General features: G+C 21.2%; 1 protein-coding gene across 2 annotated transcripts; it reads right to left on the bottom strand.

Annotated features, from left to right (window-relative positions):
- Nucleotides 1–10,018: 10,018 nt before the first annotated feature.
- On the bottom strand, nt 10,019–25,781 carry LOC129609046 (myb-like protein I). Of its 2 annotated transcripts, XM_055520901.1 has the most exons (6): nt 23,399–25,781; nt 23,024–23,329; nt 14,275–14,491; nt 13,884–14,123; nt 10,886–11,057; nt 10,022–10,432 (listed from the first exon to the last, which is right to left on the bottom strand). In XM_055520901.1, exons 1-6 carry the CDS (start codon nt 24,177–24,179, stop codon nt 10,277–10,279), a joined length of 1,872 nt encoding a protein of 623 aa, XP_055376876.1. In that variant the 5' UTR covers nt 24,180–25,781; the 3' UTR covers nt 10,022–10,276. The 2 variants fall into 2 exon arrangements, with proteins under 2 accessions (XP_055376875.1, XP_055376876.1); XM_055520900.1 differs by having other exon boundaries at nt 10,019–10,432; nt 23,024–25,781.
- Nucleotides 25,782–26,589: the final 808 nt, after the last annotated feature.

Raw genomic sequence — 26,589 nt, 5'->3', positions numbered from 1 at the left:
AAAATTAATAAAATCTTTGATTTTAATTTTTGAAAAAGTTATAAAAGTATATTACATGCCAAAACTTTCACACGTTTAAAGTTGCAAAGAGTAATAAAGAATATTTTCAGAAAATTCTCATTAAATTCAGGTTTCTAATTATTGTTGAAAGTACGGTAGGCAACCATAACGAATTATCTCTTGATATGTGCTTCTGTAAAAATTTATCAAAACCCAATATGAATTGCAATTTTTAATAATGAAGATTTAGATGTTTCGAAAAAGAGCTTAAATCAGTACAGTTTAATTAAAAATCCATACACGAAATCCGCAATTTGAAATTGCGTGTTATGTAATACAATTTCAATAACTAAGTTTTCAGTTTATTGTTAAATTACAGAACAATTAAAATTAAAATCCGTAGTTAACGATTTCGAATACATACTTAATTTTATTAATTCAGCAGATTATATTCGATATTTTTAAAAATTTTTTTAAAAAATTTGAAAAAAGTGTCCATTCGTTCGTTTCCGTCTTTCCGTGTGTCTGTTTACAAATCTTCTACAATTTTTCAGATAGAAACAATAAATTTTATAAATAAATAGATCTTTAAATAGACTAGAAACTGATTTCTGGAATATTTATCTATGTCCCCCTATAAAAGTTCTAAACTGTAAGAACCTAAAAATGTTATTTTTTGACGTTTTATTGTAAAGAAACCGCAAAAATTTTTGGAATTCTACAAAAATGCAAACGTAGAACAGCAGTGGCTGCTTCTTCCACTGCATGATTTAGTTGATCATAGAAATAAAAAAATGGTTGTTTACCAATACCATTACCAAAAATTCTTTTTTTCCAAATTGATGTTGTTTTTCTTTGTTTGACGATGAGATGCAGTAGTGTAAAATTGTAGCAGCTTTTAAATGCGAATAATCAGTTTATTTCGTTAGAAGAAAATCTTTGACCTCTAATCGTTCTAACCGCGCTAAATTGAACCTAACCTAATTTATGAGTCAATAAACCAATGTACTCCAAAACAAAAAAAAAAACTTAATTTAGCTTTGAACCCACGTACCCATATTTTAGCAAAACGTTTATATTATAACAAATCCAAATATTAAAAATTTTTCATAAAAAAATAATAAATACAAAAAAAAATTTTTTTTTTAAAATGTTAAGAATCTAAGAATCTAAGTTTAGAAAATGTTTTGAAAACTTTAAACTTAATCTAATAACACATTCATACAACACACAACTTTCTCTACAACACTCATTCCAAATATAATAGGAAGTAATTCCTTAAATAAACCGCCAAATTATAGTATAAGCACTAAGCACTAAAATTCTTTAAAATTTTTAATAACGTTCTTCTTCTTATTAGACAATGAGATGTGCGACTTCAAGTCTCTTTAACTTTTTTTATTTTGTTCTTATCCTAAATTTATGCAATAAATTAATATATTTTTGTAATGAACAAAAGTAATTTATTTAATATAATAGATTCTTTTTAAAAGCAGTATTTTTAGTTGTTGAGGAGAAAAATGCTACTTTAAAAAACATTGATTTGACAAAACTATTTATTAAGCTTGTAAATTAGAATTGAATTAAAAAAAAATACGTAAAGTAGTTAAGTGCTTTACAACTTTTTTGTCTATACACGTTCATATAAGTACCTTATGATGATTTCTTGATAATTTACAAAATTCTCTAAATTATAGAAGACGCTTATAACAGGGATTGGTAGTTTGTTAGCATGAATTTTTATTATTTTTTTTTAAATATAATCAGTTTACTAGTTTATAATATTAGTTTAGTAATTAGTAGTTTAGTAGTTTTGCCGAAAATTGTATTAAAGTACTGGTAGTAATATATAGATAAATAGTAATTCCATATAGATAATAGTAATCTATGCATATATATGCAAAGTAAGCGTTTACAATGTGCTCTGGAAAATGAAAGGAGGATGGGAAATGAAGGGAGGATGGGAATCGCCACGAAGTGGACGGACGAGTCAGAGCCGGGTGTGAGTACATTACACAATTGATAAGAAATAAAACACACAATTTTTATATCTTTTTCATTTTTTAAATAATTATTTTTTTTTCTTCTTTACATATGTATTTTTTGTTTTGTATATATATACATATATTCTTATATATATATACATATTTATATATTTAATTTTTTTTTTCATAATAACATTGTTTTTTCCTTAGATCTATTTATATATTCATTATTATTGCATTCACTACTTGTTTTCAGTTTTTTTGTTTTTTTTTTTGTTTTTTCTGTCTTCATAATAAATTTTTATTTTTTATATATTATTTAAAGTCTGTATCTTTTATTTTTTCTGTATGTATGTATGTATTTTTTTGTGAGAGGAGTCAGAGAGTATTAAAGAACTTTTTTACTATTTTATAATTTTTTTAATATTTTTCTTTTCTTTTTCAATTAATTACATACATATTATTTTATATTATGTAGGTATATACGTTTTTTTTTTTGTATACAAGATGCCAATTGTTCTTGGTATGCTTTACTTTATTTATTCGTTTTAAAACTTTTATTTCAATTATAATAAAAACTTTTTTTTTTTCTTTCTTTTTTTTTTAAATATAAGATGCTTTTATTATCAAGTAATTATGTATGTATTTAATGTATTTATATATAGGAAATTGTATGAAATTTGAAAATATATATATATATATATATACATATATAAATTTTTTTTATTGTATAACAAAATCTATAATCTATTGTTATAAAATTCTATTGAAATTTTGAAAATTTAATAGAATTATTTTTGTTATAGAATTAAAAATATTATATTTAATAAAATTTAATATTTTTAATAAATTTATGGTTATGTAACAAAAAAGAAAAATCTATTTTAAGTAAAAGTATATATGGGTATATTTGATAATTCAGTTCTTTTCTAGTATCTACTAAATATGCAGCAAATTTGATTAATAAAATATTGCAAAAACTTTACTCTTAAAAATATAATTTTTTGAAATGCAACAATGAAATAAATTAAGTTTTATAGAATATTTTTTTAAATTACAACACTGTAAATTAGGATTTTAAAAAATTTATCAGAAAATTGCATTTTTAATTTTACTACTACAAATAAAAATGAAAAATAAAATTTCAGAAAAATTAGAACAATTCATATTAAAAAGTAAGTTTTGTATTTTCATTTTTAAATATTTATTTGTTTGTCATTTATTTTTAGTGCAGTAGAAATTGAAAAATATTGGGATCGAGGCAAAATTATTTTTGTGATATTTCTAAAAAGTAATCGCTATTACACTAAGTCCTCGAGATACGACATCTTCTAATACAACATTTCGAGTTACGACATGATATAAATTTGGATCATTTTTATTCGGCTTACGACATTGTTCCTAATACGACATTGAAAATTTAAAAAAGAAATTGTTTTTTTTTGACAGATTTTACTGTTTTTTGAATAAAAATCTATACTGAATTTAGTTATAAGACGAGACTAAAGCACATACTTCAACAATGAACTCTTTCTAGTTAAAAATTCTAGTTAGTAGTTAAGAATACGAATTGAAGTGATAAAATATCAACTTATTTAGATTTTATTTTATTTATTTTTGTTACATCATTGAATTTTTTTGATTTTGTTATTATATTTTGTTATTTTTTTTCAAACTTTGTTACCTTTTTGTAAAAAAAAAGATAAATTATTTTATAACATAGTTTGTCTAATTCACTTTTTGTTTCAATATATTTTTTTTCCTCCTCAAACGGCAATTTGAGTTACGACATAAATTTCTGGAACCAAAAATGTCGTATCTCGAGGACTTAGTGTATGTACATACTTTGTTTTTGTGTCAAAAAAATTACAAATATTTTGGAAAGTATTCGTAAATTTTCTTTTTTAAATTTTATAGTTTTTGGTTTCCAATTTTTTAAATTGAATAAAAACATAATATGGCTTTGACAATACTTTAATAATTATTGCAACAACTCTCTTTGCTGCACTTTTTCAAATTTTCAGTTTTTGCAGTTGTTTTTTTTTATTGGTGCTTAGATCTTAAGTTCTAAATTAGAAATGCAAACTGAATTTTCAAAAATACCCTATAAATGTACAAATGCTGTTGGTTTTGTTTTTATTTATTTATTTTTTTTTTATCGAGAACAAAATCAAATTATTTTAAGTTTATAAGTATAATGTAATAATTGCCAAAAAACGATTATCATATGCCTGATTTTATTTTTTTTTTTAAATTTGATCAAGTCTAATTATTAACTTTTGTTTTCATTTATTCATTTATTTATTTTTATATATTTTATTTAAAAAATATTCTCTTTTTAGCTAATATTGTTGTAATGTTTTTTATTTTTATGTTATTTTTCATAATATTTTATTTTTTTTTTTTTTTGGAGTTTTATATATTTTTTTTTTTATTTTAAATTGTGGATAAGAAATTTTAAATATATAATTATCTATTTTATATTTAATTCTTGCATTTTGATTGAAACAGAAATGGAATGAAAAAAATAAAAACAAAAAAATAATAAAATTATGGAATTTCTAGCGCTTATTTTTGTTTTATTTCTTCAATATACTTAAATTATAAATTTTTTAATTATAATTATTTACAATATAAATTTATTTATAATATATTTATAAATTGTCTTTTTATTTTTTTGGAATATAATTTATTTAATAATATATTATACTATGATTTCAAAGCGGAATCCAGCCGCGTTTATGGAAATCATCTTTTTTAAATAAAAAGCACACAATTTTTTGTTTTATTTTTAATATTTTTGTTTTTTTTTTTTTAGTTATAAATTGTTAAAAATTTTTGCTAAATAACACATTTTTTTTTGTTTTTTTTTTTTTATATTTATTATAATTTTTATTTTTTTTAATGTATATATTTTCACAGTACTATATTTTTTTTTGTTGTATTTTTTTTACGTTTTTTTTTTTTAATTATTATTATAAATGTAATTTATTATTAATGTATGTATGTTTTGTTTTTTTTTTTTTGGTGAGAATTCTTTATTTTTTTTCTTGTATAACAGGAGAAATTGAAATAAATATATATGAGTGAATTAATAATTAATAAATTAATAAATTTATAACAATAAAAAGTAACATTATAAATTTAACAAAAAAGAATTTAATAAAGAAGGTCACTATTTTTAAAAAAATATTGACTTTGTTCCAAAATCAAATATAAAAATATTAAATCAATTAATTATTGCAATATTGTTAAAAAATATATATAAAATTAATTTGGTATTAAAATACAATTGTCATAATTAAATATTAATAACTTGAACACATTGAAGTTCGAATAAAAAAAATTAATTGATAATAAAGACTTGAGATATTGTACGTACAATGTTATACCTTAAAATTTAATACTAAAAAATAAATCGCTCTTACATATTATATTCTTTTAAAAGCAATCGTTCTCAACCCTTTTTAGTTTCAATGCAATCGTTCTCAACTCTCGATTCTTAATGTCACAAAATCATTTCATATTAAATAATTTATTCTTAATGAGAAATTTGACATGGCGAGTTTCTAATATGTCCTTAATATCAGAACGAATATTTGATTGAAACACTCATAAATAATTTTTAATAAAGGAAAATACAAAGCGAAGAAAATTAATTTATTATTAAACAATTTTTATTATGATTAATTGTAATAATTTATTTATTTACTTAAAATTTCACAAAAATTATTTAAATATATTGGTTCCGACTAGTTTAGACTTTTATGTAATCCTCAGGAAACTAAATACATATTACGAAGAGAATTAGCTATTCAAACTATAGAATTTCTAATTAAAATATTGAATATGAGAATGAAGCGCAACACAAAAATTTTACAATTAAAAATGTAACAAACATCATGTTACTTTCAATTTGTTTTAACTTAATGGAAATTTAAATTATTAAGTATAATAAGCACATTACTTATTAATTTCGCAACTATGATGTTGTATTAGTAGAATTCATAATTCAATTTGTTATTAGCAAAACAATTGATTCTGATGCGTCATATTTGACAATAAAATATTATTTTAATTTAATTTAAATAAATAAAGAGACATTTACATATTTTTCAGTGTAACACCATTACTATACATACGCATGTGTACTGTTGTGGGACATATCACAATTTTATTTTAAAACTTTTATTATTGAAGAATTCGTAAAATTTAAATAAAATAAGATGTGTTGATAATTTACTCGGCGACACCTATTCGGAAGCTACGCGGTAACTTGGTTGAGTAATATGACCTTGGATACATTTCTTGAAATAACGGGATATTATTCAAAAGTTTTTAGTATATACATACTCAAATATTTACAACATTAAAATTCAAGTTTGAGTTTTTTTAATTACATCAAATGATGCTTAATCTTAGAGAGTTTAGGTGAATACAAATTAATAACCTGTTTCTTAAACAAATTTTCTTTTTCCAAAATTAATTAGGGTAAGAGAGGGTAATAAAAACTATATATATATATATATATATCAAATTATTAAAATAATTTCTGGATGAAACCAGTATAATCATGTATATATAATGTTCAAGTAATTCCTCTTGGCACTTTTTGGAGAATTGTAGAAAATTTAGAATAAAGTAAAATTTATTGGATTATTATATTGAAATTTATGAAGAAAATTTTGCAAATTTTATTTATAATAAAATTAATAAATGAAATGATAACAATAAATGAATATTAATTGTTATCAAAAATTATTAAATAATTATGTTTTTAATTATTCATTAATAGTAATTATGGGTGTTACAAGCATTAATATATTATTTCATTATATTAAAAACAATTATCAAAATTTAATTATTGAAACAATAATTTAAAAATAAAATGTTTGTAGGATCAATTCATTTTAACAATATTTAGGATCTTCCTATATACAAGTTTTGTATTTCTATAGTATAATTTATATATGAGAGGAAAATTTCAACAAAATAATTTAAAAAACTTTAATTAAATTTTATAAATAAATATAACAAACGTATACCAACTAATAAAATAGTTAATAATTTTGTTTAATATAAAATTTAATTGCGATTAGAATGAAAATTAATATTAACAATATAGAATGTTTTATTAAAAATTTACATCAAAATATTAAATTTTATTTAATAATAAAAAGCTGCCATTTTTTTCATAACTTTCATAATAATTATTATAAATAGATATTTTTTTTTCAATGTAAAATCTATTTAAAAATTTTTATTTTTTTATATATAATATATATACATATTTATTTATTATATAAATATCTAATTAATTAGTTTTTTTTAATTCTGATGTAAAATTTTAAAGAAAGAAAATAAACAAATGTTAATAATTTAGGAAAAAAAAAGAATTCTCTTTTCTTAATTATATTTTTAAGTTTTTTTTTTATTTTAAATTTTTGTTATTTAAAATATTATATATATGTAATATTATATTTTTAGACAATGAGAAGCATTATTTTCTTCATTCATTTATATATATATATATATATATATATATAGGAGTTAAATAAAGTGAATTATAATTTTAATGGAATAAATTAAAATAAAAGAATCGTATATAATATTAAGAATGCACTATAAATTCATAGAAATTTTATCTTATTTACACAATTCATATAATGTATATTCATTATAATATATATTATATATAATTAATTTAATTTATAGCTGTGTTTTAATTAAATGAAATTTTCATATTCAACGAATTATTTAAATTTCATTTTAATATTATTGCAATTCCAAAAAATTTCTTTTTTGCAAAACCTTTAATACTTAAATCAACGAATTTACTATATTTGATATTCCAACAAATTATTAACTCAATTAAACTTTTCAGCTGATATACGTAAAAAATTGTTTTAAATATTGTCGTCATCTTTCACAATTAAGAGTTTGAAACAAAGAATCGAAGAATTGTTGGAAACGAAATTGCTAATAAAAATATTTGAATGAAAGCATTTTATGCTTGAAAAAACAATCGTAAGGAGTTTTAGACAGCTAACCAAGTATAGGTAAGTTGGTCGAGACAAAAAAGTAACTACAGATCCTACCTATTTAAAAAAATATTCATTGAAATTTTCGTTGAAATTTTTTTTGGAAAATTTCTATTGATGTAAAATTTTTAATATATTAAAAGAAAACTCTTTTATACTATAATAATCGAATATTTATTTTTCGTGCCCTACATTCGCACTTTATTTGAGAAGAGCTGATTTTCTTCTCAAATATATAAAGAAATATTTGATTCCGAATAAAAGGGTGATTTCTTTAAAAAAATTAAAAATTTTTGATCTACCTGCTTTAGTATAGGAACCCTATACATAAGTGTATATGAGTATGTAAGAATTTGAAACTCTATTTTTGAAAGACAGAATTTATAAGAATTTATAGTGTACTCGTATATCATCAGATTTTGACAACTGTTATAAAAAATAAATAAAAGTTATTGTATTTTTTTAAATTTCCTAAAAAATTATTGCATAAATGAGAAAGTACAAATATAATATTTTTTAAATAATAATATAAATAATGAATATTTATATATATGATATATAGTATGAAAGTATTTATATAATATTTCTTTCTTCTTGATTTTGATTACATTATGTATATATCACCTTTTATAATAATTTTTTTTTTGTTGTTTTCTGTCTTTTTATTAAATATTTACATTGATATTTTTATATTTTATTTTCTGATTATAAAGAAATTTACAGTATTAAAATTTTTATTTTATTTTAGTTTGTTAATTATATACTTTGGAAAATTTCACAGTATATATTTTATATATATATATATAAAATATATTATATATATATATATATATATATATAGTATTGCATTTTATGATTTTAATAATATGTATGTATATATATTTATTTTATATTTTGTTTTTTATTAATATTATATTTTAATTTAGTAAATTTAAATTCTTTTTATAGTTTGGTATATTTTCATGAAATGAATTTTTTTTTATATAAATTATTTAAATTTATATTAATACAGTTTAATATAATAGATACATGTATCTATATACAAACAAGTTTCAATTCGGTTTTAATAAATTCTAATTATGGTTATTAAATTAAAAATATATTAATTTTAATTTCTGATTTATTTATTTAAAATTTAACAATTAACAAATTGAAAATATATTAGAAATTATATTAAAGAATGTATATAGATATATGGGAATTTTCCAATCAATTCTAACTTAGGTCTTAATATAAAGCAAGTTTTCGATAAATTCAAAATGCAAAATATGCAAAAATAGCATGATCGAAAATTATAGTTTTACTTAAAGTTCTAAGGGAATTTTTAAGACGAGGAGCATAATATAGAAAAATGTTGAATATTAAAGAATTACTGAAGCATATATGAAATCTGTAAAAATAAAATATTCAAATTTTGCAGATTTTTATAAGTGGGTGTAAAAAGACTTTTAAAATTTAATTTAGAAATTTCAATGCAGATCTAAATTATCGAAAATCACTTATATTTACAATATAAGCCTTGAAAATTTTTAAAGAATTTAAGCGAAATTTCAGTTTCATTTTTTTTATAAATATTTTCTAAAATTATAATATAAATAAATTTGTATTTAAAGAATACTTTGAATGAGGCTTTTTTAATTAAATATAAAATATAAGACCACTAAGTTTCAATTCCATTATATTAATTTAATTGAATTACTTACAATAATATTTATAAAACAATCAATAACAAAATATTGAAATTTTTGTGGCAAAATATATAGGAAATAAACAATTTTAAATGAGATCCTTATTTAATTTAAATAATAATTAAGAGTTTATTGTAGTTGATTCAGAAATTAGAATATTAATCAAAATTAGAATTCATTGAATTTAAAAAAATATAAAAAAAAACAAAGTTATTCTAATAATTGCAACAAAACTGTTTTATATAATAAAAAATTTTAATTATATATGTACACTTGAACTCTAGTAGTATTTTATTTTGTGTTTCTTTAAAGGGTAATAATATTTCATGTGTATATATATATTTACAAATATGTATATCATTTACATTATATATATATATTTATATATTTATAGTTAATTTTTTTGAAATTGAAAATTTATGATTTTTATATAATGTATAATGCTTTTAGTGCATTTATTTTTTTTATTGTTTTCTTAATAATTTTAATAAGTAAATTAAATTATTATATTTATATATATATATGTATATATGTATATTGATGTTTTAGTTTTTTCTATAATCTAATTATTTGTCAATTGATATTTTTCCATTTCAAGGAGATTTTCATAGAGTAAATCTTCACCAGGTGATAAACCAATCATTACCCAACCAAATATTGCACCAATACTACGAGCTATTGATAAACTATTCCAAACATTTAATACTTGATTGTTCTCCTAAAAAAATAAATAAATTTATATTAATAAAATATAAAATATATTTAATATATATACTTAAAATAATATCAATATTGCAGTATTATATTTTATATATGAATTTTAAAAATATACATATATAATTGTTAGCATTACGTGCTATATACATAATAAAGTAATATATGCATATAGCAATATTGTATATTATGACATTATAATAGACATGACTATGTAGTACTGCCATAGCGCTATTACCATATATTTAATATAGCGATATATTGTACTAATATGTATTAGTATTTTATAATTATATTGTTATATGTCATTGCTATAACATACAACTATTATATAGATTATATATATTTAAATATTTATCTTATATGAGTAGAAATTTAACCTAATTTAATTCTATATATAATATAATAAATTTAATATATGTGCATATATATATATACATATATATAATTTAATTACCATTTCTTCTTCAAATATTGTTATATTGAAATTGGTCAAGTATAATTTTTCATCGATTGTTTCAGCACATAATGTTAATATTATTGTCGCAATATATATCATTGCAATAATTATCCAACGGAATGATATTAATTCGGATGCATTCGTTATATCTATATGACATAAATCCATTCTAAAAATATATTTATATATAAAGAAATAAGAAAAAAGAAAAATGCATTAAAAAAAAGAAATAAAATAGATACAATGTAGATAATTGAAAAGAAAAAAAATTATTTTAAAAAGTAAAAATTTTTGGTTTAAAAAAAACCAACTTTTACTATAAGTTTATTATAAGTATATATGTAAAATATTCTAGCTATACAGCTTAAATATAGTCTTAAGTGAACTAAATCTAAAATTGGTGAATTAATTTAAAAGATTAAGTCTTAAATTATCTGATCTTCTAAAAGTAAATTTGTTAAAACGAATTTTATTATTATTTGTAATATTATACCTGTAAGAAATCTCAGACTATAACCCTCAGAAAAAGGATATTAAATGAAAGTTAAAATCGGATCTAATTCGAGCATTTATTGATGTTTTATAATTCGGGCATTTATTAATTTTTATTATTTATAGAGCCGATTTTAACTTTAAACGATTTAAAAATTACAGTAATAAGATAATTATGTAGAAATTCTTATAAGATGAGTAATAAATTCAAATTATGAACTGAAATTGCTAATTTTTTTTTAATAATATTGCAATTTTAAAGTCAGTGGTTGTTTGTTATTTTCCGCGTCTTCATATTTACTTCGAAATATAATAATTACTACTTATTAATTGTAATTATAATTACTATAATTTGAAATTAATAATAATTACTATAAATTGAAATTATGGGCATTGACACCGTATATTACTGCAATTTTGAATTTTTCCTCTTAAATAAATTCCGAAATTCTTGACATTAATCATATATTAAAATTTTTTCTATTGACATTTAACTGTACTCTGCTATTGACATTTGACATTTTTTTTGCTATCAATTCTTTTGTGTCGAATATTTTGGAATTTTAAATGGAAATCTAATATATTCTATGAAAATTCATTAATCAAACTGAAAAAGGATAATCTATACAATATCAATAAATAAAAGTAAAAATTTTTATTAAAAATTGTCTTAGTATAAAATTTTTAATTTTTGAAACATAATATAGCAATACTCAATTCCTCTAATATCAAAAATTAAAAATACTGTGATGGTGCTTCTTTGAATGACAATATCCAAAATATTTCTTACAAAAACTTGCACTGATCCTAGATATGTACATTATTTTCATCTTCATTTCGAATCTAATATTGAATTCTAGTGTATGTACGTAAAATAATGAAAAATAACATAAAAAATGTTGTTCGTTTTCATATTATCTTTTATTTGTGAAATAATTTAATATTTTAAAGATGAAATATTTGCGTGACCTTTCACTTCATGAATTGAGTTTTTCAGTTTTTGCTTATTCTGTACCTAACCTACGTGCAATTTTTTTGTTCTTTTCCTTATTAATATTAATATTTTATGTTATTTTGACATTTTGGTATACAATAGCTAGTGTATTTTTTTAATATAAAAAAAAAATTCATAAAAAAATCTTTCACTTATTGTATTTTTATATATTATGCATTCTGTTATATACGTATACATAATATGTTTTATATGTATCACAAAATGAAAATTATATTTATTCTGTTTAGTACATTTGTAAAAATTATAACCTCTGCTCTTTTGAACAGCAAAATGACTAAGAATAATTGTATGCACATATTATGTACCTACATATATATATACATATATATATATATATAGTATTAAAAGAAATAATAATAAAGTGATTCTTTCTTTTTTATATTTCAGAATAATAATAATGTTGTTCTTGTATATATATATATATGTATATATACAAAAGTAGAGATTATAATATGTGCATTCTACTAAAATATTTTGTGTCATTTTTTTGAAAAAAAAAATTATGAAAATATTTAAACGGATATTAAAAAATAATTTTTGTAAATTAAATTTCTATATATGAAATCTTTATTGGCAAATATTGTAAAAGAAATTTTTACTTATACATACAAAATACGGGAAAATATTTAGAAACTTCTTGGTTTTTTAATTATGAACGAGAATTAAAATGTTAAATATAATTTTGAAGGCTCCAATTTGAAATTATATTAGCCAAAATAATAAAAGAATGATATTAAAAGATAAACGCTGAAATCGCAATTGAAATAATTTTGTATATTCTCGTCACAATTTAACAATTCATTTCTATAGCACAATGGCAATACTATAATTTAAATTTAAGAGTAAGTGATAATGTTGCTGTATAGTGTTATGTTTTACGACAACCAGTTTTCTGTAAATTATATAGTGTGAAATCAAGCTACAGTATTGCCAATAATGTAAATATTTTCTATAGAATATTTATTAAATATCTTGTATAAATTTTCTTTAATTAGTCGCAAATCTTTTTGCTTGCACTAAATGTGGATATTCAATAATTTAGCTGTACCTAAAGCCCTTCAACTATTGATGGCTTCATAATTGTAGCAATATTGTAGTAAAATACACAATTCAGCAACTACAACAAATCATAAGCAGGTACAATATGTATTATTATCGTACTACTGCTATGCAATTTTGTAGCCAGGACAATATTTCACCTAACTTGCACCTAATTTTCATGAATTTATTCCATTTTCATTATAATGTCGAATTAATTTAATAAAATTCTAAAATATCACCGGTATAATTTGAACGAGACCTAAAAATATTTGATTAACTTCTTAAGATTAATTTTATATATATTACATGTGTGTCCTTATAATATAATATCTACATATAACCTATTTATGTATTACTAATATAGATTCATATTTGTGTAAATAAATTTATTATTACCCATAAATTAATCTTATATGTATAATAAATCTATGTGTTAATTAAACTTACCTATCGAATATAGATACCATACATATTATTGCCAAACAAAAAAATGTATTTGCATATACTTCAGCAAATGCTGAATAATGTTTAATAGCTCCATCAACCCAATCTAATGGTCGATTTGTTATTATAAATAAAAGATGTGCTAATGCTAGGCCACCTAATAAACCATGACATATATTAGAAACCATGATCCATATTCTTTGAAGGGCACACGATAAATTAACACTTGTATTAATTTCATGTCTATATATATATAAATAACAATAATAAAATAGAAAAAAAAAATAGAGTTTTTCAGTTTTTAATATTATCAAAATATTATACACATTTTTATATTATATAGACACACACACATATTATTTACTTGTATATTTGAGTATTGAATTTAACTTACTTATTGCTTTCAGGATCTATTTGATGTTTATAATAATCGACTGGTCTATAACCGGATGATGTTTGTATAAACATTTTATCAATTCTTGATGGAGGTCCTTCTGTGGGTGATACAACCGGTGTAAATGGATTATAAATTTCATTACCTGGCACAATATCTTCTGATAAATCTTTTAATATTGATGATAATCCGCCGCCAGCGGCGTATAATTTATTAACTAAAAATATAAATATTTGAAAAAATAGAATAATTAATATTATATTACATAAATAAGTATGTGCATAAAAATAATTCATAAATTTATATTAATAACATAATATGAAATAAAATGATCGTAAATTAAATTTCAAAATTTATAAATATCGAATACAATAAATAATTTGTAAATGTCTTTCATTATAAACAAAGACTCATATTTCGCCATCTGCAGTCTGTTTTGAAAATATATATTTCAAACTATTCAAAAAGTGGGATATTTTAGGTAAACTATTTCAAAAATTAATTTTTCGCTATTTATTTTTAATTCATCGTAGGCAACCAAAGCCCTTAAGGCTTCTTAACGTCGACCCATAAGATCTTTTTTGATACCCATCGCCACCTACATTAGCACTAAATCCAGGCCCATGAAAAATTTCAGTAAAGCAGCCGCCTCAAGTCGTAAGAGGTCACAAACATGTTTTCGAAGCTTCTCAGTCGTAAGTGAGCTTTTCTAACAATTAGTAGATTTGTTATTATCAATAAACAATGATTCGTGATAAATCAAGTAATTGATTATTGTTTTTGAAAAATTATATGACGCTTAGTGTTTTCTATATATTCATATACTTTAAATTTGACGTAAATTTCAACTAGAATGCATTTAAGAGGAAGTTTATCATGAGTATAATTCAGACTGAAATTAAAATCTTGTTATTATTTTTACCAATCCAGATTTATTATGATAAAGCAGTATTTGTGATTTAGTGATTACGATTTATGAAAATTTATGAAAACAATTTTAATAAATAAAATCTAAATTAATTTAATTAAGAGTAAGAAAAAATTGTATGTATCGTATATATTATAGATTTTCATAAAAACAATATTCTAAAACAATAACATCGAAATGCAATACTGCATAAATGCTACTCACAAAAATTTCACAATATTGCTGATAATTTTGCAATGTTTATGAGAAAACTAGATTAGCTGATTTTTTTTATATAAATATAGCGCAGTTTTCTCTATATACTGCCTATATTATTAAAGGCTATGTGCAACATGTATATTCGATCTTATGTACGGTATTATGATAACTAGCCTTTTAAAAATGCAATATAAGCCCTATGAAATAAAATAATAGTTTTAAAAAATATAATATTCATATTGTAGATTTTTGATTTTTTGACATTTACATTGCTGAGGAGTCAATTATGCCTTTCTTACGTTTTTCAAAATAACCTAATTTTTCATTACTATTTCTTCTCTCCCGGTGAAAAGAATTACTTATTAGTATATAATATAAGATTCAAATGAAAAGAATTTTTTTTTCTGTACTATGTATTAAATTTTCATTCCGCTTTTCCCAATACAATAATATATAAGTATAAATATAATAAGATAAAAGTACAATAATATACAATAGTATACAAGTATTCAATGATTAGTCACTTGTATAAGAAACAATGATTTCAAAAACTATGACTTCAAAAATCATTAGTAGGTGAGTAAGTGACACTTTTGATGATGATTAGCTCAGTCAATATTTTAAATCAAATTACAAAAAAGAAAATGAGAAAATTCAATTAAAAAGATGAGTATTTTTTTGTTTTCAAAAATGACATATCCAATTAAAAATTAATATTAGAAATTTAATTGGTGAGTAATTAAAAAAAGGTTATTGGGAAATTGAGGTTATCTGATTGGGTTCGTAATTAGTGTTGTTGTTATAATTAACTAGCATTATTTTTCATAATAGCATTTTTGTTCATTTTCATCATAAAAATTTTTAAATATTTACTTTTAAAATTAAGAGCAATTTGTGAAAGGAATCGCAAGTGAATAAATAATAAACTCTTCATATACACACCCCTATATTATATTATCTAAAAAAAAATCTTTGATATTTATTCTTAAAATTATTCTACACGGGTACTACTCATAAATAAGAACAAATTTTCTCCATAAATATTTTAAACATTAATTATTCAAAATTTTTGTATAATTTTAGTGTTGAATGCGGGCTACATATTTATATATATATATTTTACTAAATCAATATTTTTTAATACATATTGCATATTTTCATCAATTATTAAGTTTTGTAAGTTCCTTTTTCCCCCCCCCCCCCCCCATATGCATATTTACATGTATGCAAGTTCCTGTATATTTTATATACTTAAAAAAATAATTTACATTGAAATGAAAAGACAAAAACCCTCTAATAATAATTAATATAAAAAAAAATAGAAAATTAGAAAATTATAGGTTATATAGAAAAAGGTTTTTGTTTTATAAATACGGAACTAAACAATTTGCGTGTAAAATATTTCAATGAAAAAATAATACAAAATTTTTAATCTAAAATTATATATTATTATGTTAATTCAATTTGTTGTCTATCAATAATGCAATATACAAAAAAAAATTTCATATATATATACAAAAATTAGCACACACAATATAAGCTCTAATATATAATATTTTTTTTATAAGGTAGAATCATATATATACACATTTGTGTACAAAAATATAAGGGTAACCTTTAATATTATTTTAGGTACATATCGTATCTATTAAGCATTTTGGTATTTGCAAATATTTGTAGAATAAAAAAGAAAGAAAATTGAAAAAAAGAAGAAAAAATTTATGATCAAGAGACTTGCAAGGCCAAAAAAAAAGAACTTTTTATTATTGTTTTTAGATATATATATATATTATACATATATATATGGGGTACTTATAAAAATGCTTATCATTGAATCATTTCTCAAAATATTTATATGTGTACATACTAACGCAAATATTATGTAATTTATCAATGGCAAATTTATTTTTAAACACATTTTTATACGTATATACAAATATATATTATTAAAAAATCTATATTAAACTTAAATATTTATAATTTTATAAAATATTATATATTTTTATTAAATCAATAATTTTTTTCTATGTTTATTATTTAGATAACTTAAAAATTCATTGCAATAATATTTCTATTGATTCGAATTAAAATCATTCACCTAAAAGTATGCAATTATTACACATACCTTTCTTTAGAAGAAAATTGTCAGTAACCTATTGCACGATAGCAATTAAATTATCACCATTTTTTCAAAATAGAATCCAATGCGTGTGGATTTATATTGTAATGCGTGCAGCACCGGATCTTCCATATATGCAAAGTAAGCATATGCAATGAGCGCCGGAGAACGAGGGCGTATTTGTTATGCGCAATGTGCAGTATTTATTGTATATTGTTCATTGTTTTGAAAGCGGAAATGAACACTTTTTGGAGATCGCGTAGGGCGCCCAGTAAGTCAGAACCGGGCCTGAATGCGTGAGTTAGTTTATTGTGTAAAGGATGTAAATTTCAATTACTTAATAATTATTGTTTTACTTCTTTAAAAAATTATTTTAAAATAATTGTATGATTACAATATTAGTAAAAATTTCCCATTTATTGTAGTTATGATTGATATTTTGAAACCAAGAAATTCAAATCACCTGAATTCTTCTAAATTTTTATGATTAATACACGTAAAAAAAATTAATTTTAAACTTTATTTTTCCAAGTCGAAATTTTGTAATTTCTCAAATAATATTGTTTTGATTATAATTTTATTTATATATTCTATCAGAATTTTATTAATATATATTTTATTTATTTTCAAAGTTAAGTGTATTGAAATTTATCTATTCTTATTAAAGAAATTATTTAAATATTATACACGAAACATTAAAACAGAATTTTAAACAACAAAGTAAACAAATGAAGACAATTCGTATTGTATAGTGAGAAAAATATAAATTTGAAAAAGTAAATATATAAAATAATAAAAAATAATAAAACAAAAAAAATATATATATAAATCAATATGCCATTACGAACAACAGTAAAGTATAGACGTTATAAATTCTAATTCTATAATGTATACGCCGTCTGGGAGTCATATAGAGTGAATAATTTTTAAAAACATTGCTAACATAACAAACAATTGGACAAATTGTAGCCAATTTGTTTTTTTATATAATGTAATATAGATTTTTTTCCATTACTGTTACATTTTCATATAAAATTCAAATAAAAGGAGCCTAGAAAGGATTAAAAAGAGATTAATTTTGAATAGCAAGCAAATAACACGTTTTTTAGTTAAATTCTTTCTTTATGAAAAGTAATTGAAATGAAAAATGTAAAATGTAAAGTGAAAATACGAGAAATTGAAGGAAGATGGAAACTATAATTTTATACCTTAATTCTTTTACAAACCCAATTAAATAATTAATAGAGTCGATATTTGCGGTTTAATTAATTAATTGAACAAATAAAAAAACAAAAATTTACAGGAATTTCTAAAAATGAACATCTTATCATCATAGCAACTTAAAATTTAAAATTTAAAAATTTACACTTGTTTGAGTTGAAAGGAAAGTTTCTTATAAGATAAAGTCCTATATAAAGATATGCAGGAAATATCACATGCAGAGAACATAAAAAAAACAGAATGTGAAATTGCAGTCGTAATAACTAGATTTAATTAAATTTTATATATAGGTTAACACTTTCAATTGCAATGAAAATTAATTCAATAAGCATTTTGTTATCTATAATTTCGTATTTTAATGTAAATTAATTTGTAAATAATTAATATTAATTAATTTTTATGAAATATCAAAATGATAATAGATGCACTATAAATTACAATACATTTTACGTCGCTTATATATTAAAATAAATAAAAGATGATATCTTTTAATATATAAAAAGACTGTATGAAAAATTTTTGGACGTGCATTTATTAAGTATTGTAATTATTACCCTAATTCCCCGTAGCATACTTGTACTCGTATTTTAAAGTTGTAAAGAAGTGTTCGTACAATACGAGCTCGAAACTTTTTAAATTTTATATGAATAATTTCATTTATAGTGTAGGAAATTTATTTTATAATTTTAAAATTTAAAAATTATTAGTTTAAATATAAAAAATTAATAAATTTGCATTTGAACAATATTCTCAACATTTTAATTGCATAATATTGTGTTTTAGCTTGTTTGATATATAGGGGGTTTTCGTTTATTCAGTTCTAGAATAGTTCTAACTTGTAGCACGATCAAAAATTCACGCTACACACGCGAAAAATATAGATCGTTCGGAAATTACTGGCTGCAATAAAGTGCGTTCGAAAATTCAATCTTTAATATAGCAGACTTCTAGTTTAAATTTTGTCGCTGTCTACTGAAACTTCTTTTTTTTTCAAATTTAAATTCAAAAAAATTTTAAATTTCGAAATGGCAGATTCAAATATTAAAGGATTATTAAAGTAAGTTTTCTTAAAGTCTTCAGATCTTGTTAAAATTTCCATATTTTGCAGTGAATTGGAGGTCAAAAAAAATTGCGGTACTATTTCATAAACAATGTCATTTCTCTTATTTTTGAACGACTGATTATTTAGCAGTTTCAGAATTTGTAAACTGCGTAAACTAAAAAAACTTAGCTGAAATTTTTGCATACTGTTTAACGTTGCGGTTTAGAAATTTTAGTTTTAATGTAGAACTTTAATTTTAGTTTTAATGTACATAAACGAAAACCCCCATAATTCGCCTGAAACTATATCAATCTATAATACAATATTGTGTCGTGTTGAAAAATTTCATGTTCAAAAGATTTTATGTGCCATAACTTTTTTCCTAAGTTTAAGGTCATTTAAGTAGAAAATTTTATTAGTTCTTTGGGTAAATAAGCAATAACGAAAAATAAATATTTATAATACCTAAATATTTCATATAATTCGAAAAAAGCCTCACAGATAATTTTTTCTCTCATACTGAAAACGCTCAATTACTTATCAGTTAAAAGTTTTTCTAAGATATAACCGATTTTTCAAAAGAGTATGTGTGCAAACAGAAATCTTGAATCTGTGTACAAACAAAATCTTGAATGGAATTTGAAACAAAAGCTACCTTATGTATTTCTTTAATTTAATCTCAAGTTTGGGAGTGCAATATTGGTATATAATATTACCTTTGAATTATTTCTAACAAATAATTGAGAATGTTCATACAAAGAAAAAGTTAACACTAAAATTAAAAATTTATTTGTAAATTATTAAAGATTACTATAGACAATGCTACATATAAGAATTATATTTGAAAAAATATTTTTGCCATCAAAATAGTTCTTTAATGGCAAACTCTACTCAAAAGTTGAACTAAAATGAAAAGAAAAAATCAATCCCTTTGGAAATTTTCTAATTAATTTTGTACAAAATTTTTTTATCCATAAAAGAAAAACTCAACCAATAACTTGATTTTTTGCTTTTACAAAAAATAATTTAAAGGATCAAATTATTAAATCTCTTTTACTATTTAACATTTAAATGTGTCCATAAGGAGATTTGCTTGTAAAAGTAAAATTTTCATAAATTTTTCCATTTAAAACTAAAAATTTCGAATATACTAAAAATATTTTAAACCCAAATCTCATCAAATGAACAAGTAAAATTAATTTTCATTTTTGTATCCTTTTTCTTTTTCAATATTTGTTTTTTTTTCTGTTCTTCTTGTCTTAATATTCTAAAAATATATTTTTTTTTTCACTTTAAATGAAAACGTACTTAAATAACACCTACAATAATTTTTTTATTTTACATTTTTCCTCTTAACTCTCTTGCTCTCTCACTATACTAACAATATCCTTTTTCTTCTTCAATACCTACAATAAACACATTCGTATAAGAAAAAAAGAAACAAAAAAAAAACAATAATAAAATATACAGGTAAAAAATCTGGTATAAAAGTAACAAGAGGTGGGCATATGAAATTTATATTTTGTAGGTGTTGTGCGTTTATAGGCTGACACTAAGAAGAAATGAATGAGAAAGAAACAAAAAAATGCTTAGCTTTCAACTATTATGAAAAATTTGAAAAATGTTTTAATATCAGTAAGTACTTGGGGGCGATTAATTACTTTTCAAAACTAAGAGTTCAATTTCTTCCTCTCTTTTTCTTATTTACTTTCAATATTGTTTTGATTGATTCTTTTGCAATTTTAAAATGGAAACATTTATTGGATTTAATAAGAATTTTTTTTTTATTTGTAGGAGAATTCAAAATTGATTTGAAATTATTTATGTAGGAATATTGAAAATTTTAAATGTTAAAAGTAAGCGCAAAATTTAAGAGCAATTATAATATGGTTGCATCCAATCATTGTGATCTTTGTTAATTTTAATGTTGGTTATTGAAATTAAAGTGGGTTCATTTAAAATTTGTAGTAAGAATGCCATAGAATCTAAAATTAAAATAAAGAATGTTATATAATATGGGCAATATATAAGATATGCCCATATTTATTTTTATATAATATAATTAATTTTTTAAGGCCATTTGAATTGAGATTGTATTGTATAAAAAAAAAAAATTAAAATATAGTAAAATTTTCTCTTTCAAATAAAACTGTTATTCTCAATAAAATTAAATAATTTTGGGTCGCAAAACTAAATAGTCTTAACTCAACTTCAGATATTTTGACTTTTATTTAGTTTTTTGTAATGTTAAAACACCAAAATTCATATTTAGTCTCAATTACGTTTCCAATTTTTTTATCCCATATATAAACTATAGACAATATTATGGTAGAAGAAATCATAGTTTTTACAATTTAACACGGTTTAATTTTTAATCACCGGTTTATTCAGTTATATATCTGTGACTACAAGCGACAGCTATTTGGTAGTTTTTTATTTTATCACACATCTCGATTTTCTATATTTTAATCTTAGATTCAGAGACTTCGAATCTTATTTGATATAAGCCAGTTGCATTCAATTTTAAACACAAGAATTTTAATGTTTAGACCGAAATTTCATTCTGTATATAATTCTGCTAACGCTTAAGTTTTTCCAAAATTAATTTATATTTGGGTATCTTATTTTTGCTGAATGTGGTTAATAAACTGAAAAATTTAAATTAAAGAACCTTTATTTGATTTCTCAGAAACGATTAAAATATAAAACGCAACAATTACTTTCCAATTATATAAATTTTTGAAAAATCAAATATATTTTGGACTAAATTCATTCAAAGCAAGTATTTGTGGACTATTCAGTTTTTCCTCAATATTAGAATAAAAATTAAGAAAGGGTCAAAAAATATCTAGGGGCGAAAAATATATTTCCATTAGACTATAATTCGCTTTTATTGCCAAAATTTTTTTCCATAATTTTCAAAAATAAATATAATTTTAATTCTATATAAGTATGTACTTATAATATAAATGATTCCTGTAAATCATATGATCAATTTTAAATTTATATGAAAATGATTTTTCTTCCAATTAAATTACATAACAAGTACGTCAAGTACATATTATAATAAAATACAAAAACAAAATTTATATACTCTTTATAACCGAAATGATAAAGTATATATTCATATATAAATTATTAGATAATAATAATGACCTAAATTACAAAAATATATAAGTATGTATATCTACATTAATAATAATAATACATAATATATATATAATATATTTTAAGAACTTACCACTACTTTTACTAATTAAATGTCCCCGTTTATCTCGTTGTGATTTCGTTTTTCGATGAACACGTCTCTCATCGAAATTATGATCAATTTCTAATTCACCAGATAATGATGCATCATTCATCTCAGATACTTGTTTTAAATATCTCATTAATGTTTCATTTGCTTGTCTTACTTCCATTTCACCGGCAGCAATTAATTTACGTTCACGTCGTCTACGCGATTCTGATTTACTACGTTTACGTCGCGGACTTTTCTCTAAACTACTACGACTTCGGGTTGAACGTTGTGCTGGACTTGCTTGTGGATCTGAAAGTGATTGTGTTTTTTTTGGATTTGTATTTGTTTTTAATTCACGATCCATGAAACCCATAATACCTTTATGTACATTATGATGTAATGATGTCTGATTATGTTGCTGTTGTTGTTGCTGTTGTTGATTCTGTTCAATATTACCAGTTGATGCTGATGATCCTGGTCTTGGTGAACCATGTGGTGTTAATTGCATTGTACGTCTTATATTATTTATATTATTAGTATCTAATTGATTTTGTTGATTTCTAATCGTTGATAAGATTTCTGATTGATTTCTTATAATACTATTATTACTTGTATTATTTACATTACCACCACCAGTAATACCACTATTACCGCTTACAATACCACCACCACTGTCATTATTCTGTTGTTGTACATTAGAAACTAATATAACATGTCCTGGTTGTTGTCCATTATTTAATGATGAATTATTATCTTGATTATTAATAACAATATCATCATTATTTATTTCATCTAAATTTGGTTCATGTCCATTAACTAATACAGCTGGATTTTCTTGTTGTTGTTGTTGCGTTGCTGATGATGATGATGGTGCTGTTGATGTAGTTGTATTATGTTGTGGATGAAATGATGCAACTATTTGTATATTATGTGATGGTAAAGATATTGATGAATTTGAATTATTGCCATGTTGTTGTTGTTGTTGTAATTGTTGATTACGTTCATGTACTCTAGCTAAAGGACTAACAGGATATTGTGAAGATGCATCATTTTGATTTTGTGATGATTGGCGTTCCGTTGATGATGATTGCTCATTATTACGTCTATTTGATCTTCTATGTCGATGATGTCTATGGACTTTTGGTGGTGGTACTTCCATAATTTATTTATAATTATTTTTGGTTTTTTTTTTCTATTTCACTCTTTTGTTCTTTTTTTTAAATATAAGGTATAATTAGAATTTTCTATTTTTAATATTTTTTAATTATATTATTTTTTTAATTAGTAAATTTGTGTAGAATTAATTACCTATGAATTTTATATTTCGTTTTTTTTTTATATAACTGCGTTAGAATGAAGGTACTTCTTTTTTATGTGTGTAATTACAATATAAGATTTATGTACATTTTTGAATATATTTGTATATATGCATCTTTATATAGGTATTTATATATTTTGAGTTAAATTGAATGAGAATGCACTTTTTTGTATTTTATTATCGAAAAAATAATAATAAATAACAACAATTATTTATTCACATAATATCATCACGTACACAAACAACACAAATAAACAAAAAAAACGTTTGTTGTTGAGAAAGGAAAAGAAAAACAACAACAAAATAAATAAATTAACTTTTTAAATGTCAAAATATCAAGAGAAAAAAAAATCAGAAGAAAAATATGAAAAATCACTTTGTTTTTTTTTTTTTCTTTATTTTTTGTTTTTATTTCTGTTTTTCTTATATTTTTTTATTTTTGTAAGTATATAAAGGAAACTAAAATTCTGATTTTATCCTTTTTTTCCTATTTAGAATTAATTTTTTATTTTATATCTCTCTCTCTCTTTCTCTCTTTCTTACATATGTGTGTATTTGTATATCGAATATAATTTTCAATAGCTCATAATATTTTTAATATTTTTAGATAAATTTGTTTTACTTATATACTTTGTTGTTTTTTTTTTTATTTTTTTTTGTAATTAATTACTGATTTCTTGAAATCTATTTTTAAATATCAAAAATAAAAACAACAAAAAAATTTCCAGAATAGTACAAAAATTATCCTTTCGTTTATATTCCTTTATTTTTTTTCTTGTCCCTAATTTCCATTTATTGTATATTGTGCTCGTTCGCTGTATTCCGTTCTCCGTGTTCTTGTAATATGCTCGTTACAAGAGAAAATCAGAAAAATAAAATCCAACTACGAAATTCACATAAAAAGCTTTTAACTTTTTTTTTACAAAAAAAAAAATTTTCTTATATTTTATTTTTATTTTGCAAAAACAAAAAAAAAATATTTATATATTTTTTCTAGGCATTTTATAAATTTACATATTTACATTATTTTCTTTATATATGCACATGTATATGTTCAAAAAGAATTGAGAATAAAAATTAAAATTTCTTTTTTTTTTTGAAAATTAAATTTAATTTTCTATTTTTTTTTTATTTAACTATATTGAAAATAGGAAATAAAGAAATTTTTTCGCTTCGCCTAAATATATGCAATTTTGGTGTTTGATTCGCATTAAATTCGTATTGAATTTCTTGTTTCTCTTCTTTTTCTTTTTTCTTCTATTTTATTTAATTTTTATTATATTTTAATTATTTACAAATTATTTTCACTTTTAAATTTGTTATTATTATATTTTTAAATTTAAATATATTTAATATATTTATTTTCGTTTTCAAATTATTATAATTATGAAAAAATGAATAATTTTAATTTTTCTCGAATATTTTATTTTAATTTTTTTTTACACACACAGAATATATGTACGATATATTAAGAAAAAAAAAAAAAAAAACAATTTTTTTCTTTTAATTGCTCTAAAAATTTATTTTTTTTTTTAACAAACAACTCGTATTTTGTTGTTTGTATAATCGAATTGAACTGACTGACAACGAACGACTGGGAAATAATTTTTCAGTCTTGTTTCAGGTTTTGATGACGTAAGAACATTATACATATACATGCACAATGAAATAAAATCAAAAAGAAGAATTAAAAGAAGCATAAGAAAAAGAGAAAAAGAAAAATTTCTATAAAAAAGAGAAGGAATACAACAATACTAATGAAGGAAACAAAAAAAACACAACAACAAAATTAGAGTATGTATAAATTTTGAATGCCAAAAAAACTTATATACAAATATGATTATATATTGTATGTACAAGAATATATACTATATATGTATATATAATACAAATTTTTGTACATACATATACAATACATATTTCATAAATTCTCTCTTGCGTCTCTATAATTTGTTTTGTTATTTTTGTTTTTAATATTATTATTGTATTTCCATTATTCTTTAAAGGTATATATGAATACTAGTATATACATACATAATATACAAATTATTCTAATAATACAAATAATGTTTGCCCTCTTCTCTTTACTATTCGTAAGTTTATATTTTAACACATATTTATACAAATTTTTTCATTCCACCCTCACGGAAATTTTTCATTTTACTTCGTATTTAAACTATGAGTATATATGTATATATGTACAATATAAATATATAGAATGATTGTAATTTTGTTATACATAATACGTTCT

This window comes from Condylostylus longicornis, unplaced genomic scaffold (assembly GCF_029603195.1).
Source record: "Condylostylus longicornis isolate FDR11 unplaced genomic scaffold, ASM2960319v2 ptg000038l, whole genome shotgun sequence".
Lineage (NCBI taxonomy): Eukaryota > Metazoa > Arthropoda > Insecta > Diptera > Dolichopodidae > Condylostylus > Condylostylus longicornis.
This window is presented reverse-complemented; position numbering and strand designations above follow the sequence as displayed.